Source organism: Helianthus annuus, chromosome 10, assembly GCF_002127325.2.
Source record: "Helianthus annuus cultivar XRQ/B chromosome 10, HanXRQr2.0-SUNRISE, whole genome shotgun sequence".
Taxonomy (NCBI): domain Eukaryota; kingdom Viridiplantae; phylum Streptophyta; class Magnoliopsida; order Asterales; family Asteraceae; genus Helianthus; species Helianthus annuus.
This window is the reverse complement of record NC_035442.2, coordinates 145,411,843-145,431,268: the sequence shown is the minus strand read 5'-3', so window position 1 is coordinate 145,431,268 and position 19,426 is coordinate 145,411,843. Positions and strand designations below refer to the sequence as shown.

The 19,426-nt window shown below is 35.6% G+C and overlaps 2 protein-coding genes across 2 annotated transcripts; both read right to left on the bottom strand.

Moving 5' to 3' along the window:
* Positions 1 to 5,780: 5,780 nt before the first annotated feature.
* On the bottom strand, positions 5,781 to 6,098 carry LOC110882813 (allergen Asp f 7 homolog). Its single transcript, XM_022130742.1, has one exon. The coding sequence runs from the start codon at positions 6,096 to 6,098 to the stop codon at positions 5,781 to 5,783; it is 318 nt and encodes a 105-aa protein (XP_021986434.1).
* Positions 6,099 to 9,334: 3,236 nt separating this feature from the next.
* Positions 9,335 to 12,557, bottom strand: LOC110885959 (gibberellin 2-beta-dioxygenase 1). Its single transcript, XM_022133702.2, has 3 exons — positions 12,100 to 12,557; positions 11,618 to 11,972; positions 9,335 to 9,678 (listed from the first exon to the last, which is right to left on the bottom strand). The coding sequence occupies exons 1-3, from the start codon at positions 12,486 to 12,488 to the stop codon at positions 9,424 to 9,426; spliced, it is 999 nt and encodes a 332-aa protein (XP_021989394.1). The 5' UTR covers positions 12,489 to 12,557; the 3' UTR covers positions 9,335 to 9,423.
* Between the last annotated feature and the right edge of the window lie 6,869 nt (positions 12,558 to 19,426).

The following is a 19,426-nucleotide window of genomic DNA, read 5'->3' as shown; positions in this document are numbered from 1 at the left end:
TATACACGACTCGTAATTTATCCTACACAACTAGTAATTTATTCTACACTTGAAATTAAGTTGTTGTTTTTTTAATTTGGAAAAAGTATATATTTTAAAAGGAGTTACAAATTTAATTTAGTTAGTTATTAAAGGGGGAGAATACAAATTAGTTATTTATGTAAGTTTACCAATATACCCTTATATTAAAATTAAATGCAAATATTAAATGAAGTAAAATGAAGCATTCTTACTGGTTGAAACTTCTTATTTTTTCTTCTTACAAAAAAATTCTTCTCATTTGAACCCTCCACTGCCCCACAATCCCCACATCCCCACTACATCCATTTTAGAAAACGCCCCATAATACCTCATTACTGACTGGGCTGTCACATGACGCAAAACGCCCAAAGGTGAATATTGCCCACTACGCATGGTCTTAGTTTCTTTTTGAATGCCTCCTAATTTACACCTATTAAACCCACCAAACATCCCTTGTTGTTGCTGCTACTGTTGTTTAACATGCATGGTCTTAGTTTCTTTTTGAATATGCTAAGGTAGATGCCGATGGCAGATCTGGGGGTCTATTGTCACTATGGAACCCATTGTTATTCAAGAAAGAATTGGAGGTCAAAAGTCAGAATTTTATAATAATTAAGGGTAAAATAACAGGTACGGTTGATGATTTGGTGATAGTGAATGTGTATGGCTCAACTTTAAAAGCAAACAGAAGAAGAACGTGGGAAGAATTATTGGAGGCAAAGAACGGTATAACAGGAGATTGGATAATGTTAGGTGACTTCAACGAGGTCAGATTTCCCGAAGACAGATTCAACTCTCAGTTCGACATGAACGGAGCTATTTGCTTTAACAACTTTATTAGCAGGGGGTTCCAGGAGTACAATATGGCAGGTAGAAGATTCACGTTTATGTCTGGAGATGGTAAAAATTTAAGCAAGATCAACAGAGTATTGGTTTGTGAAAACTTCATGAACAAATGGCCTAACGCAACATTATTGGCCCTGGATAGAGAGATATCTTATCACAGCCCTTTAATATTAACCACAGTGAACAACAGCTTCGGACCGTCGCCTTTCAGGTTGTTCAACAGCTGGTTCTCCATGTCTGGCTTTGATGAGGCAGTTAGAAGAGGTCTTGCAAAAACTTGTGAGACAAGATTCAAAGACGAAGAGATAGCAGTAAAGTTTAAGGCAATAAAGGAGGAGTTAAAATCATGGCGAAAGAACAAAAAGGAGGAAGATGAGAAAGCCCTGTTGGAAGCACAGGACAAGGTAAAACACCTCGATGAGGTTGCCGAAAGAAGAACTCTAACCGAAGAGGAACTCAAAATTTGGCAAGAAAGTAAATTCAAAATAAAAGAATGGCACAAAACGGTGGCCCTAGACATACAACAAAAGGCGAAGCTAAGATGGGTGGAGCTGGGTGACGAAAATACAATTTTTTTTCATTCCATTGTTAATAACCACATTGCAAGAAACAGGATCGCGGGCTTATGGATTGAAGGAGTATGGGTTTCGGATCCGACACAGATAAAAGCACGTATCTTGTCACCTTTTAAAGGTAAATTCAACGAACCGGTTAGCTCAAGACTCCATATCGGGCCTGGCGACTTCAAACAACTGAGTTCTGCACAAGCGAATGGGCTGATCCAACCGTTTACAATTGAAGAGATTAAAATAGCGGTTTGGGACTGTGGTATAAATAAATCGTCTGGGCCAGATGGAATTACATTCAATTTAATAAAAGCTTATTGGGAGGAGATGAAGGGACCACTTATGCAAATTATGAACCAATTCTTTATCCACGGATCTATTCATCATTCATGCAGCGCCTCATTTATTACCCTCATACCAAAGGTACTTGATCCTATGACTTTATCTGATTTTAGACCTATATCACTAATAGGTGTCGTGAATAAATTGATTTCCAAAGTATTAACCAACCGATTAAAAGGGGTAATAAAAGGTGTGGTATCGAATGCCCAGTCGGCCTTTGTATCGGAAAGAAACATAGTAGATGGTCCTTTAATTATTAACGAAGTGGTGGGTTGGGCAAAAAGGACAGGTAGACGATTATTTGTGTTTAAGGCTGATATTGAGAAGGCGTATGATACAATTAATTGGAAATTTTTAATTTCTATATTAACACGAATGGATTTTCCACCTAAATGGAGGAACTGGATAATGGGGATACTATACACAGGGAGAGGCTCGGTATTGGTGAATGGCTCACCTACGGAAGAATTTCAATACAAAAGAGGTTTAAGGCAAGGGGACCCATTATCACCCTTTCTGTTCATTATAGCAATGGAAGCCTTGCATATTTTAATGACTAGAGCAAAAAAATAGTAATATGTTTTTGGGTATAAAATTACCGGGTGACGTTCCATATTTAACTCATATGCTATATGCGGATGACTCAATCTTCGTGGGTGAATGGGAGGAAAGCAATGTAAAATGCCTCAATAGAATCCTTCGAATTTTTTTATCTTTTATCCGGCTTAAAAGTGAACCAACGCAAAAGTCAGCTCTATGGGGTGGGAATAGAGGAGGAGGAAGTAGAAGGTATGGCATCGGTATTTAACTGTAAAGCTGGAAAGTTCCCATTTCTATATCTAGGGTTGAAGGTAGGTGCAAACATGAACAAGATAGCGAATTGGAAAGAAGTTATTGACATGTTTAATAGAAGACTATCAAATTGGAAGGCAAAGAACCTGTCATTCGCCGGTAGGGTTGTATTAGTGAAAACAGTGCTTGGGAGCCTACCTAATTATTATTTATCTTTATATAAGTGTCCTATTGGGGTATTGAAGATACTGGAAGGAATTCATAGGAAGTTCTTATGGGGCGGAAACAACACAAACAACAAGATAAGATGGGTGAAATGGGAAAAGATAGTAGCAACAAAGGACTTTGGAGGACTCGGCATCGGAAGCATTAGAGACATGAACTTGGCTTTGTTGGCCAAATGGTGGTGGAGACTGAAAATGGATCCAGAAAACTTATGGGTAAATGTGATAAAGTCGATCCACACTAGTCAAAGAAAGGTGGAATAGATACCGACAAAAAAATCACTGCCCGGAGTATGGAAAAATATTGGTGAAATAGGAAAGAGGTTCTCAAAGAGTAATATCGACATCGCTGCAAGTTTAAGAAGCAAGGTGGGGATGGGAAATAATACAATGTTCTGGGCTGACATTTGGCTTGGCCAAAACTCACTTAAATCGCAATTCCCTAATTTATATCAGCTTACAACCAGAAAAAAGGCATTGGTAAGTGAGTGTTATCAGGCAATCAATGGTGGGATAATATGGGACTGGCCGTGGGAAAGGATTCCAAGTTCGGGAACCGGACTTAGTGAAATACAAAGTTTATATGATCTTTTGCAACAACAGGTAATATCAACGAATTGTGATGTATGGTATTGGAATAATTATGAACATCAGGAGATTAGTACAAAAATTGTGAGAACGGCTTTAAGTAGACAACTTGATTTGAATGCTCCTGCTTGTGATTTTGAGTGGAACCGGTGGACTACAAACAAAACCTTGATGTTCGTGTGGAGGGCAATGGAGGAGAAAATACCGACGACAACAGCTTTGAGCAACAGAGGGTTAAACATTCCAGATGTAACGTGCAGGATCTGCGGGGCTGCAGATGAGACGACAGCTCATGTCTTAATTCAATGTAACTTTGCAAAAAGAACTTGGGAATCGGTTGTAAATTGGCTGCATATACCGATGATAAACACGGAGGGTGGCATAAAAGATCTTTTACTGGAGCTGAATGGGTTACAAAGATGTAAAAACATGAAGAAAGTAATACATGCGATTGCTATCCAAACAATGTGGATTTTATGGAAGAATAGGAACGGAAAGATTTTTTCAAATAAACAAGGCGACGTACAAAGAATAATGATAGTTTTTAAAGAAGCTTCATATCAAGGCTTGAAAATGAGATCAAAGTTTGGCTCGATAACAAGGCAAGAGTGGTGGGATTTTAATATAACATTGTAATTTCTTTTGGTTTCTGTTTTTTTATTTCTTTTTTTCTTTTGATGTCCAGCTTCTGGCTGGTGTTTTGTTTTGGATTGTGAGGTAATAAAAGTTTCGTTGGCTATTAAAAAAAAAGTAAAGATACTCGCGCTACACAGCAGGATTCTGGCCAATATCGGTCCGGTTTGGTGTACACTGCCACTCGGTTTTAGCAACCGAAGGAATTACACCAAAATTTTACATTGATCGAAAAAAAATACACTAAGCAGTATCGTTGTGGGGCGCTAAATCAGGGAAAGATTTATCGTTTTAAATAATAGATAAAAAGAGGTCTTGAAAAAATATTTAAACAATAATACTATCGCTAGCGGGGTGGGAGATGACGCAAGCGTATAAGAACCAGTAAAGTCAGGGGGTGGGGGCGGGATTCGAACTTACGCTTTTGGGTAAGTAGCCTACACAGGCAACACTCGATTCATGTGGGCTATAATCTTGGTTGTGTAAGTGTATGATTTAAATGTAATATCCTAAATTAAACATATAAAATATTTAATAATTTATTTCGTAAATGCAATATATAAATTTAATACTAACCATGGTTATTAATTAAAAATCTATATGAACAATAATCGAATTAAAAAGGGGAATTGACCTCTAATAATCCCATCTATACCTTATTAACCATTAATAATCCCACCTCAGAATATTCCCCCCACCAGTCTCACCTTTCACTTATTTTTCCTACAATGGTCCCCCATTAAAAAAAACTTAACGGAGTTAAGCTTTTTTCCAAATTATAAACATATTTTTTAGGGCTTTTGATCAGAACGATGATACGAGTCCATTCATGTAAAACTTGCTTCGAAATGGTGCTCCAAGTGACTTGATTTTTGTTAATTGGAAATTTAAACACCCGAATTGAAGCACTATTTCGAGGGAAGGTTTACATCAATGGACTCGTATCATCGTTCTAATCAAAAGCCCTAACAAATCTATTTGTAATTTGGAAAAAAAGCTTAACTCCGTTAAGTTTTTTTAACAGGGGACCATTGTAGGAAAAATAGGTGAAAGGTGGGACTAGTGGGGGGAATATTTTGAGGTGTGTTTATTAATGGCCAATAAGGTTTAAGTGGGATTATTACAATCCAATTTCCCAATTAAAAAATCAATTAAAGGCCAGTAGTCTATAAAACACTATAAATGAATGGGGGTCGAACATGGGTTTCCTAAATAAAAGAGAAGGGCATTGGCGACCCCACCAAGCTACGGGTAAGTGTTAAGCGATCCACAATAAAATATACAACATCAAGGGTAAATTACACTTTTTTCGTCATTTATGTTTGTAGCGAGTTGCAGTGGATGGCCTTTAACTTCAATAATTACAGTCATAATCCTTTTTTAGAAAACTCATTACACCTTCGTCCTTTAAGACTAACCAGGTTAAAAATTTAAGTTAAATCCATTCACTTAAGGGTATCATGGTCATTTCATGCTTTTATTTAAATTTTTCTTAATAAATAAAACAAAAAAATTACATATAACATATCTCCCCTAATTCCTAACCCTAATCACTCATCCATCTCCTGTTTCTTTCTCCCTCTCTCCACAAACCTGTAATTCAAAATGAAATATCTTATGGGGCATCATATATATATAACAAATTCAACAACATTTCAATATCAAAATCGTTAAAATTAGCATAACAAATTTGCCAAAATCAATCGAAAATTTCTCAAAAAAAAAAACAAATAAATAAATATAATTCACGTAAATATGAAGAAAGTTATCAACCATTCGTCGGGCCTGGAGACACCATAACCGCCTGCGGAGTAACCGTAACCGGCGATGGATTATCAGGCAACGTCGATGGCGGCGGTGTTTGATAGCTTTCCGGAGGTTCCGGCGGTGTCATATTGGTTTCCGGCGGTGGCGGAGTTGACATAGAGGTTTCCGACGGAGGCGGAGGTGCAGTGGAACTGACAGCTGGATCAAATGGATTAGAATTCGGTAACGATGCAAACGGCATCTGCACCGGTGGCGGATGAAAGTCACCGGAAATTGAACAACCTTCGCCGGAAATTAAACGTTTTCGAACAATCTCCATTAGTAGAAGACTATATTTCTGGTAGAGCTGCAAAAGCATCTTTTAATGCAAACGGAAACTGCTACCCGCACTGATACTATTTGTGCGATGGAATTTATCCTAGGTATTCGATTGTCGTGACGTTTAGGGACCCGTACGATGAAAAAAGAGCTCACTTTAAAAAAGTTCAAGAGTCTTCGCGGAAGGACATTGAGAGATGCATTGGGGTTCTTCAACAACTGTGACATTATTTGAGAAATACATGTCGTGCATGGACCAAAGAAAAAAATGAGAGATGCTATGTACGCTTGTATAATCATGCATAATATGATATTGGAAGACGACGGAAAAGCAATATGCCAAAACTATGTACCGGAAGCTGTTCAGGAATATCCCTAAGCAACAATAGAAGACAGGGTGAAGTATGCACATGAAATGCGGTCTGAAGCCGCACATACTGCGTTAGTGGTTGATTTGGTTAAACACGCATGGTCGGTTCGGTATATTCCAAATGAGGGTGAAGAAGAAGCGGATGACGAGAAAGACGAAGATGGCGAGAATAGCGAAAACGAAGACGAAAATTAAGACGGGTAGTATTATGTGTTTTATTATTGGGAAATTGGCCTGTAATAATCCCACCTAGACCTTATTGGCCATTAATAATCCCACCTCAGAATATTCCCCCCACCAGTCCCACCTTTCACCTATTTTTCCTACAATGGTCCCCCGTTAAAAAAAACTTAACAGAGTTAAGCTTTTTTCCAAATTACAAACAGAGTTTTTAGGGATTTTGATTAGAACAACGATACGAGTCCATTGATGTAAAACTTGCCTCGAAACGATGCTCTAAACGATGAAACGACGCTTCAATTCGGGTGTTTATATTTCCAATTAACCAAAATCAAGTCACTTGGAGCACCATTTCAAAGTAAGTTTTACATCAATGGACTCGTATCATCGTTCTGATTAAAAGCCCTAAAAAATCTGTTTGTAATTTGGAAAAAAAGCTTAACTCCGTTAAGTTTTTTTTAACGGGGGACCATTGTAGGAAAAATAGGTGAAAGGTGGGACTGGTGGGGGAATATTCTCAGGTGGGATTATTAATGGCCAATAAGGTCTATATGAGATTATTACAGGTCAATTCCCCTTTATTATTTATGTAATTTTTATTTATTTAATAAAATATAATTAGTTTTAATTAAAAAATAATAATTAGGTAATCATTGGATGAGACATTAGACTATCCACTATGGTGACCAAATTGCACAAACGGTTACCACATGGCAAATAAGACAAAATTGTAGGAAATTATTTTAATTATATATTTGAAATTTATGAACAACCAGGTTGGTATGGCAACCAATGATTGCAACCAACAACCAACATAATATTAATTCTTTATTCTTTTTTCTATTATTTAATTCTATTTCTTTATAATATTTAATTCTTTTTCCTTTTTTTATTATTTAACTTCTATTTGTTTATATAATAAAATATTAGTTTAGGTTGGGTTGTGATAGTGAGTGAAAAATTGGATTGGGTTGGGTTGGATTGTGTATATGGAAGAGAGAGAAATTAGTATTTTAATAAAAGATTGGGTTGGGTTGGGTTGGGTTGGGTTGGGTTGTGATAGTGGATAGTCTTATGAAGCATTGTACCACTACACACATTTTAAATAGATGCCCCATAATGCCTAAAAGTTGACTGGACCGTCACATGATAGATAATACCCAAAGACAAGGCATTATCTTTACCCTCCCAGTATACATGTTGTTAGTTAGATTTATTGAACAACCGAACATGAATTTGAGAGGAATTAATTTCATATCTAAATAATTTCTCAAACCAAAGGTGGCCTTTTTGTTTGGTTTATGGACGGTTGAGTTTTTCAAATTTTGTTTGGTTTTGGTCTGTCGGACTTGGCTCACATTAAACACTAAACCATTAACTAATCTTTTTCGAACTCCGTATTTGAACATCAACCAAAGTTTTTCAACTTTAAAATTAATACCAATATGCCATTAAAATCAAACCAAATTGGCATAAAAGTCTAAACGGAGTAGTTTAATGAAAAAATAAACAGTCTGATTTATCATGTATACTGTAATCTATCAGTGGTGGAGCTTGACCTATTAAATAGAGAGGGCCGAAAGTTTCAAAGAAAAAATTAGAGGCGGCCGAACTTAATACATATATTATTTTCGGAGTTTTCGGTAAAATTTACACTATGAGGCGAAAAAACAGGAGGAGCCAGGGCTCTCGTGGCCCATACTAAACTCCGCCATGTAATCCATATTAACCAAAATGAGCCAGAATAATTATCGGCTTTTAAAAGCTAAAATCCAAATCATCTGTTATTTAAAAATGTTTTGATATTGGTTTTTCCACAATGTTCATTAGATTGCTTATTGTTATTTGTTTAACGAAGGACTGCCTAGTTATGAATATTTATAAATAGTTAATGTGATTAATATGATTAAATATAATGCCCCTTAAAATAGTAACTTCACTTTTTGGAATGATGGTTTTATTTTTGTAGATAAACAAGTCAAATTGTTAACTCTCGCACTAAATTGAAAATGACATATTCTTCTAAATCAGTTTAGATAAGCTTTAAGCTTTAATCAGTCATGATACTAGTTGGATATCTCATTCTTACAACAGACCAAATTACTAAAGAAGTATTGAACTTTTTAGAATTATTTATTTGAGTTATCAGCTTATTTTTATAAACCAAAAGGTCTCAACCTTTTATTTTATGAATTTGAGATCTTTCTAACCATAAAAGGAAATCTCAAATGGACAAGCAGAAATAATAAACTGAGTCCATCAAATAAAAAACTATAAACATCATCATCATCATACTCAGTAAATCCCACCAATAGCAAAGCTAAGGTAGGGTCTGAGGAGGGTAAGATGTAGACAGTCTTACCTCCACCCCATAGGACTAGAGAGGCTGCTTCCAGTGAGATCCCCGGCTCCATTGTAGTTTTGCATCAAACCTTGGACATAAGACGCATAACTCTCGGCAAAAGGCCGATTAGTGCATGTACCCCCATTGTCTTTTGACTATCAACGGCACTATATGATGCATGATTATCCGTCCCCCGCTTTTAATGTTATTTTCACGAAATTAGTAAAATAACGTTAAAATTAGTGCAATTTCACTTTTGCCCCCGAGGGCCCACACACATATATATATTATATGTACACACCGCAAACGGGACGTGAAATAAAAAACTATAAACAATTAGCAATATCAGAACTTTGTTTATTTTCTTTAATTTAATAATAATAATACTAAATACACTGTAATACTTCAAAATTCAAATGAACATACAGGTAATCAAATTTTAGAAGAAAACTTTTCAAAGGAACCCAACCTATTATGGGACAATGTGGAATTGAAAGCAGAATTTTTGTACTCAAACCAAGTAAACTCTTTATACAAGCTGTCTTCTTCCCTTTCAAGGAGTGATGCCAATGGAGCTATCTTCTCATTCAATGGTGGTCCTCCAAAGTATATCATTGACATCCTACTTTTCTTACTGTTTGCCACCACCCTATGCTTTATGCTCTTGAATCTTCCATTTGTCAACACCTATCATCAAAAATATCATTCTAACTTATTCAACAACTCATGTCTAAAATATATGTGTTGGACCAGTGGTGGACCCGTAAATTATTTATTGGGGGTGCAAACATGGGCCTTAACCAACATTTCAAGTGGTGCGTTCGGGATTTTTGCCTATAAAATACACTAATTTTTGTTTTCAAAAGGTGCGCCCACCTACCCAGTCTATAACCTAGATCCGCCCCTGTGCAGGACTCATGAACAAGATTGATATCGAATTGCGATCGTTGTTAAAAAAATATTAAGTATTTTGATAATCTAATAGCTGAAAGTTTAAATACTAGTTATTGGATTGAATGATATTGTTAAGGTAATGAAAATATATGTTTGTTTAACATACATGTGGGTCAAGTGGACTTCCCTTTTTTTAGATTATCTTTGAAAAGACAATTTCATTTTCAGCTGGTATGAAATTATTGAAAATTAATGCCATCTCTAGAGGAATCTAATTGTAGGTTTGATATGTAATCATTTTTTTAAATATATAAAGGAAATACAATTTGATTTATTCAGATAAATAAAACATAAAAAAGAATTATATAACAATTCTTGTTTTATAGACTTATATCATGAGTTGTTAGTCTGGTAACTGTTTTATATGAATAAATTCTAGGATTTTTTTTTAATGGCTAATGAATCCTCCAAATGGTCTACTGACGAAATTCATCACATCGGGATACACTCGCCTTCGAACCGGGGAAAACCCTCGCCTAGGGCCGAAGACCGTGAACACTCGCCCGAAGGCACGACAGTGCGGTGAGGTAAAACCCGCTCAGTTCAAGGATCGAACTAGCGATCTCCACCTATTTGCCTAGTCTTCCATCATCACCAGGTAGCACAGAAAATAATGGAGAGAGCAGGAATCGAACCTGAGTCCCTTAGAACACAAAATCTCTCTCCTACCACTCCACCACCACCTCATTCGCAATAAATTCTAGGATCTACATGTCACATCCCTTCTATGTATTATATATAAATGAATGAATAATAATTGTTCAATGATTATTCTATTATTTTGTCTAAAAATGTAGGTAGAAAGTGACTTGTAGAACTTGGGAAAAAGATTGATTAGGACTTGGAAAGCATATATGCTAAATTGATGGGGAATTTATTTATATATATAGGAGTCATTTGAACTACTTGTACATGTTCTCGTAAAGTACAACCCTCTTATAACCATTTATGTAAACTTTTTAAAATAATATATTCAATTTTTAGTTAGTCTATTCAACATTGCTGTATTCAGTTCAGTTTTAGTACAAAACATAACTTACACGCAACAAATGTATTTCCAACATAGCATATACAAATTATAAATTAGTTAGACTGGTGGTTTGTTATATGTAAATCATAAAATACATATTGCTTAAAAAAACTGTTAAGAGATGGTATTTAAACACACCTTAATATGGTCATTAAAACACCCTTTTATTGAATATCATAGAGGGATATTCAATAAACAATACCCTCTTTCTAATTCTTCACTTAAATTTAGTTTTTATCAGGGACGGACCTAGTAAGGTGGTGAGTTGGCGGACGCACTCTTTAAAAAAATCCTAGTGTATTTTATAGGGATAAATCTCGCCGCACCTCTTGAAAATTTGATTAAATCTTTCATCCGTATTAGTTAAAAAAATTTATCAGGTCCGCCACTGTTTTATTGAACGTAACTATGTCAAACTATAATATTTTTATAAAAATATATATAATAATATCTGTAAGTTGGTTAACCTTCAGAAACTGATAACTACTTATTTAGTTATTTAATACCTAATAATTTAGAAGTAAGTTAGCTTCTCGTTAAAAAAAATATAATCTACTGGTTATAAAATCAAATTATCAAATACCAAATTTATGATTATATAACCATTTTGCATGATATAAAACATGCTGTATACATACATACCTGTAAAGAGTCACCAACATTGATGAAGAAAGATTCAGAATCAGGAGGAACAGAGACCCAACTGCCATCTTGTAACGAAATTTCGAGGCCCGAGGTGTTATCGGATCTTAAAACCGATATGATTTGTGGGTCTGTATGTTCTCCAAACCCAATCAAATTCCCACCATCAGCTTCATTTTCTTGAACCTCTGGACATGGTGGATAGTAATTCACCCTGAAAACAGAGTCACTCTGTTCATCCATCAACAACTTACTAAACACATTTCTATCCTCTAAATTCAACTCATCAGCCATCATTTCAAGAATCTTACATGCCATATTCTTCACTGCTGTCACATAATCATCCACAGCACAGCTGCAGTATAAAAAAAGAAAAAAAGAAAATTAAGCTCAAGAAAACAGAGCAAAAACAGAGCAAAACAGAGTAAAACAGAGGAGCAACATAAATGTTATGAATTCTTGAAAATAAGTAAGAATCATACTGGAAATTTTCTGGGTGTTGAAGTTTATTGTAATGGGAATCGGGTTTTACGTCGAGGAGGAGATATTCAACCCATCCAACGTCGCCATTTCGACCAATGTTTTTATTGCCATAACCGAAAGGGTCGGGTGGACCGGCTTTTTCTTTGAGTAATTGAGGGGAAGAGAAGAATTTAGTGGCTTGTGATTCAAGTTTATCGATGCAATCTAAGGAAATCCCATGATTAACTACCTTAAAGAATCCAAAATCTTGACAGGCTTTGACTAATAGGTGTTTAGAGTCAGGTTTAGAAAGGTCAATGAGGGGAATTTGAGGAAAAGTCAAAGGGTTGACTGGCTTGCAGGTTTTGAGAAAGAACTGTTGGATTGTGGATTGTGAAAGAGCCACCATTGTTGATTGTTGTTTTGAGAGATTGAAAGAGCAAATAAGGATGAAAGTTTGGGGAAGAAGAAGGTAAGTGAACACATAGCATTGGGCAGTTGCTTGGCTATTTGTAGGAGAGGGGAGAAGCAGGTGGTTGTGTAAAGGAAAGAGATATGTGGGGAAGTTTATATTTATTTAATTATTTTATGTCTTTGACATTTTGATTTTTTTTTTTTTTTTTGTTTATAAAAAGATTAGATTATTTTTTATGGATTGAGTAGATTTTATTCTATGTTTATAAAAATCCTGGATCTCTATATAACCAGTCAAACACTTTACATTATAAACAAACAGAGATGGAGAATATATTTATTTTAATTCATCTTATAAACCAAACCAAAATTCTCATTGGTAGCTAGTATATCGCTTTTTGGTATAAAATTTTGACGTAAAATGATATTGGAATGACAAAAAAAGGAAAAAAAAACCTGAAATTGGTGAGATAACCCGAAATTCAAAACATCTATATCGGGTATGGGATCAAATATGGTACCCCTTTTATAAATTTTCATGGGATTGTAAAGGGTAAGAAATTAGATAATACACGACAGTGGCAAATTTAGAATAAATATTCATGGATTTCCAAAAAAAATAAAGTTTGTACGGTGACGGATTTAGAAAATAGAAAAAAAAAACAGTAAATTATCTTTTTCTACTTCTTCAAAAAAGTTAAGGGGTATCATGGCACCACCTCAACCCTTAGATCTGCCCTGTACACGACTCATATCCTGACCTTGTCTACCTAAATATATTAATATATTGAAACTATAAAATTGTAAGAAGTGTCATTGAGTATTTAATATTTCAATTCGGTTGTTGAGGTGAGTTTAATATTAGATTTCAGGTAATGGACATCCAATAGGTAAATTTTAACTGCATAGTACCGCAAACTCGACGGGTATTAAGTAACCAGTACTCAGTGAGTATGCGACATGGTTTTATAATCGGATATGAGACTTCAATTATCAAAATCCAGAACCTTAGATATTTCATTTGGACTAAAAAACCAAACCATAAATTCAAAACTTTTGTTTGACTTTTTAGACCTTGGACTAAAAATACGTGAACATCAATCCCAAACCTAAATGTTTATGTGGTTTTCTTTGCATTGATGTGATATACTGATATGTATAGGAGTAAGCCTTAATTTCTTATACGGAATGATGTGTGATAATTTTCCACATTTGAATGTTTCATTTCCGACATTTGAAGAATTAAATATTAAAGAGGATAAATTACAAACGTTTTATTGCTTTACGGTATGAGTATATATTATATACTAATATATATCATAACTAGGTTATAAGCACGTATTATGCGGATTGAATATATGATAAAAAAAGAACTTTGGGTTCACAGAATTGTAACAAGTGAACCTATTAGAGTATGGGTTCACTGGCTCAGTTAAGTTTCTAAAATTACTTATAGTCTCTATATATTATAACCTAATTATTCAATAATGATAATTCAATATTTCACCCTTCAATATAGATATTTCTATTAAAGTGGCTCAACTATTTATCCGGTATAGATATTTCTATTAAAGTTGTTTGGAAAATTTTGGTTGGTTTTTGCATGCAAACCAAATCTGAATCGATGTAATCAGTTATCCTCAAAACTAAAGACAATCATCAGTTATTGATTTGCAGGTCGGATCTATGGTATAATTAACTCAGCCTTGGACCTAGGGCCTCCAGACAATACGGCTTTCAATTAGAAGAAAATTAATATGCTAACTATTAATTCGGCAAACCTATTGTTTTAGATTTGTTTGATTTCTTATACAAATAAACCACTCTGTGTTATAGTTGTGTTAGATTTGTGTTTCCAAACACGGATAAATGGGTATCGTTTATAATAATCAAGAAATGAAAAAGGGCCTCAAAATTTTATTTCGTCTTGGACATCCAAAAAGTAAAGACGACCCTGTTAATTTGATTCGTTTAATTTTGGTCAATTTTTTGGTTTCTGTCCACCTTGACATGGAGTGTCAAGATTGGAATGATGGATTATTTTCACTCATGACCCTGAGAGGAGATATCAGTCATATCACCGATAAATTAATCCTCAAAGAAATGAGAAGATATTGATTTTTTGGATGAGATCACATTTCATGATCAAATGAAAAGTCAATGTGATATGAGTAAATCAATCAAAGAAGATCAACTTCCCAAGCAACGTCAAAGATCTTGCAAATTTGCCATCCTCTATTTAACCAAACTCACGACATAAATATGCTTATAGTCGTGGGCTCCTAAATCAAGCACAAGTCAAATGTGTCTAAAATATTCATTAAATAAATCCATAGTAAGTCCTAAACAATATATATAGTACTCATGATCATGTCATGAATATTATTTATTATAGAGAGAGATCCTAAATAGCTCCATACTATTCTACCATCCATCAATCATATCATCAATACTAACATTTTAAAAATCATTGTAACATTATATTAGAGGTGTGATTATTTAATATACGGAATGAATTCCCGATTATCAAAAACCGACCTAATTTCCTAGTAAATGTATATAACTGAACAATAGTATCCTCATATGTGGTTAGCTGACCAAGAGTTAAAATGAATCTAAACATACACATTACACAATTAAACCGCAACATATAGTTTGGTTCACTGATGTGCCATAAGGTCGTGTCGTGTCAATAGTATACTCATATGTGGTTAGGTGACCGAGCACCAAAACGAATCTAAATATACACATTACTTAATCAAATCAGTGATGCTATATCCAAGAAGAAAACATTTGATGGAGACTGATGATGCTATCACAAGATACACACATTCAAAGGAACATATGGATTTCAATCATGTCAAGGAGATCCTAATGAATACGCACTAAGAACATATGCAATATACCAAATACAAATAAAAATACGAAACATATAAAATCCTTACATAAAACATAGGTATTTGTAAAAACATATTACAAAGAACAATAACACTTTGAAAAGATCGGATGTGTGTACCTGATTAACAATTATCGAACTATTTATTGTTTACTTCATATCTTTTTTTATATATTTTTTATCACATGCTTATCTTGTTAGTTCATTTTAATATTACTTTAAGTCTTATCATTATAAGCTAACTACTTTATTTTCTACTTTTACGACTAATCAATATATCTATAACAAATATGATAATTCTATAAACCAAATTTTGAAATAGCCCAGACAACACCTCAAAGAATTTGTTACATGTGTTTTTAACTCACCACCTTATAACTAAAACATGGAATCTCAAAAATATTGTAAGTTTATGAAGGCTCATCGTTATATTGAACTCAATAAGTATATGAGGATGGTGAAGTGGTAAGAGAGAGACTTGGTGTTTTAAGTGACCTAAGTTCGATTCGTGCCCTCCCCATTATTTTCTAGCGGCACCTGGTGAGGATGTGATACTAGGGGAATAGGTGGAGATCGCTAGTTCGATCCTTGAACTGAGCGAGTTTTACCTCACGACACTGTCGTGCTTTCAAGCGAGTGTTCACGGGCTTCGGCCCTAGGTGAGGGTTTTCCCCAGTTCGGAGGCAAGTGTATCCCGATATTATGAATTTCACCGGTAACCAATTTAAAAGATTCATTGGTCGTTAAAAAGAGTAGAAAATAAATTAAATATTGGAAAAATTACAAGTTTTGTCCTTTATCTTTATACCATTTTTCAGGCGGTGTCCTATTTAACGAATGTTGACAGGCGGTGTCCTTTACTAAGTATTTTGTTGCAAGTTTAGTCCTTTACACCCAACCCGGTTAAAAAACCCTGTTAATTGTTGACAGGCGGTGTCCTTTACTAGGTATTTTGTTGCAAGTTTAGTCCTTTACCTAGGTATTTTGTTGCAAGTTTAGTCCTTTACACCCAACAATTAACAGGGTTTTTTAACTCGGTTAGGTTTAAAGGACTAAACTTGCAACAAAATACCTAGTAAAGGACACCGCCTGTCAACATTCGTTAAAAAGGACACTGCCTGAAAAGTGGTATAAAGATAAAGGACAAAACTTGTAATTTATCCTTAAATATTTGTACATAGCGTTAAATTGGTATAGTGTGCGTGTGAGAGAGATGAGAGAAATAAAAGTGCTTATGCATTTATAATTGTTAAATCATATCATTGTTAAAATCAATAGACAAATATGTTTATACGACACATCAATCTATATCTATAAATATGAAATTTTATATAACGCGTGTCACACTAAGGTGTCTTCTTACCGTTATTTCTTTTTTGACTCTCTCTCTCTTATTAAATAGAGTTAATTGCTAAAATAGTCACTGTGGTTTGGGTTGTTTTGCCGATAGTCCAAAGATTTCATTTTTCGTCTGTGGGTCCAAAAAAGTTTCACAATTGTCATTTGGTCCAACTGACTTAACTCCATCCATGTTGAGACTTGTACCGTTTTAACTCCATGTCGAGACTTGTACCGTATTTGGTCACCCATGTGACCAGTTTTAACTCCATGTCGAGACTTGTACCGTATTTGGTCACCCCAGAACCCAAACGCATTACGCGTTTTATCGGTGGTTTAGCCCTAGAGGTTAGGAAATGTCAAGGCTTCTAAGCCGGCTACTTATAGATCTGCTGTAGATCTATCTTTGTCGCTTACTCTAGATGTTGTTAGGAGGAGAGCAAAGAAAACCACTGATGAGGGGAAAAGAAAGAGGGAGGAAGACCAGTCACATCACTCAAACAAAAAGAAGAAAGGAAACTTTGGTTTCAAAAAGGGGCAGTCAGATGACAAGCCCAGATGTAAAACATGTAACAAGAGGCACTTTGGAAAGTGCAATCAGGACCCACAAGCTAAACCTTGTGGGATCTGCAAGAAAAAAGGGCACAAGACTGTGGAGTGCCGAAACATCAAGGATGCGACCTGCTACGGTTGCAACGAAAAGGGGCACCTCAAAACTAATTGCCCTAAAAATGCCAAGAAGCCTGATGAGGCAAAGAAAACCAATGCTAGGGTTTTTCAGATGAATGCAAGGGAGGCGGTGAATGATGACAACGTTATAACAGGTACCTTCCTCATCAATGATATTTATACTAGATTTTTATTTGATTCAGGTGCTGATAAGTCTTTTGTAGACCATAAGTTTAGTAAATTACTGAATCTACCTATTAAAACTCTAGACATATTATATGAGGAAGAGCTAGTAGATGGTGCCTTAGAAACTGCTTCAACTCTTCTTGATGGATGCGCTATATCTATTAAGAATCATTCTATCCCGCTATCCCTTTTGCCAATGAAATTGGTTGGGTTTGATGTAGTTTTAGGCATGGATTGGTTATCGCATAACCAAGCCCAAATTGCCTGCGATAAGAAGTTAGTTAGCATCAAAACCCCATCTGGTGAGTCAGTCACCATTCATGGAGACACACAATATGGTTTACCCGACAATGTTTCTATACTTAAAGCCTCGAGGTGTCTGAAGAACGGATGTGTCATTTACATGGCACAAGTGACTGTTGATGAACCAAAACCCAAGATTGAAGATATCCCAATTATCTATGAGTATCCTGATGTCTTTCCTGATGAATTACCGGGATTGCCTCCTGAGAGACAAGTTGAATTCAGGATAGACATTCTGCCAGGATCTGCACCAATTGCACGAGCTCCTTACCATCTAGCGCCTACAGAAATGAAAGAGCTCAGGACTCAATTGGATGATTTATTGGAAAAGGGTTTCATACAACCCAGCTCTTCGCCTTGGGGAGCTCCTATTTGTTTGTGAAGAAGAAGGATGGATCAATGCGCTTATGCATTGATTACCGGGAGCTAAACAAGGTAATGATCAAGAATCGTTATCCATTACCCAGGATCGACGACTTATTCGACCAACTTCAAGGGGCAAGCTTCTTCTCGAAGATCGATTTGAGATCTGGATATCATCAACTCAAGGTCCGAAGATGTACCTAAGACAACGTTCAGAACGAGGTATGGCCACTACGAGTTTTTAGTGATGCCTTTCGGGCTCATTAATGCACCTGCAGCATTCATGGATCTTATGAATCGAGTCTGCAAGCCATACTTAGAAAAGTTTGTCATTGTCTTTATAGACGACATACTTATCTATTCTCGTAGTCAGGTTGATCATGAGAAACATCTTTGATGTATCTTAGGGTTGCTTCGACAAGAGAAACTGTATGCTAAATTCTCTAAGTGTGAGTTCTGGCTTTGCGAAGTCCAATTCCTTGGACATGTTGTGAGTGAGCGTGGTATCCAAGTCGATCTCGCTAAAATATAAGCTATCATGAACTAGGAGGCACCTAAAACACCAACAGAAATTCGCAGCTTTCTGGGATTAGCTGGTTATTATAGAAGATTCATTGAGAACTTCTCGAGGATAGCTGCACCACTGACTACTCTGACCTGCAAGAATGTAAATTTTGATTGGGGTCCAAAACAACAAGAGTCTTTTGAGATTCTTAAATAGAAACTGACCAATGCCGCGGTGTTGACATTGCCCAAAGGAATTGAAGAATTTGTCGTATACTGTGATGCTTCACACACCGGTATGGGTTGTGTACTTATGCAGAGAGGCAAGGTGATTGCCTATGCATCACGACAACTAAAGGTGCACGAAAAGAATTACACCACCCACGATTTGGAGTTGGGTGCCGTTGTATTTGCACTAAAGTTGTGGAGACATTATCTATATGGAGCTAAATGTGTGATATATTCGGATCACAAAAGTCTCCAACACTTATTCAATCAAAAAGAGCTTAATATGAGACAACGCCATTGGATGGAGACTCTAAATGACTATGATTGCGAAATTCGCTATCATCCTGGTAAAGCGAACGTAGTCGCTGATGCTCTAAGCCGAAAGGAAAGAGTCAAACCTATAAGGATTAATGCCAAAAGCATCAAACTCAAGAACAACTTGAATG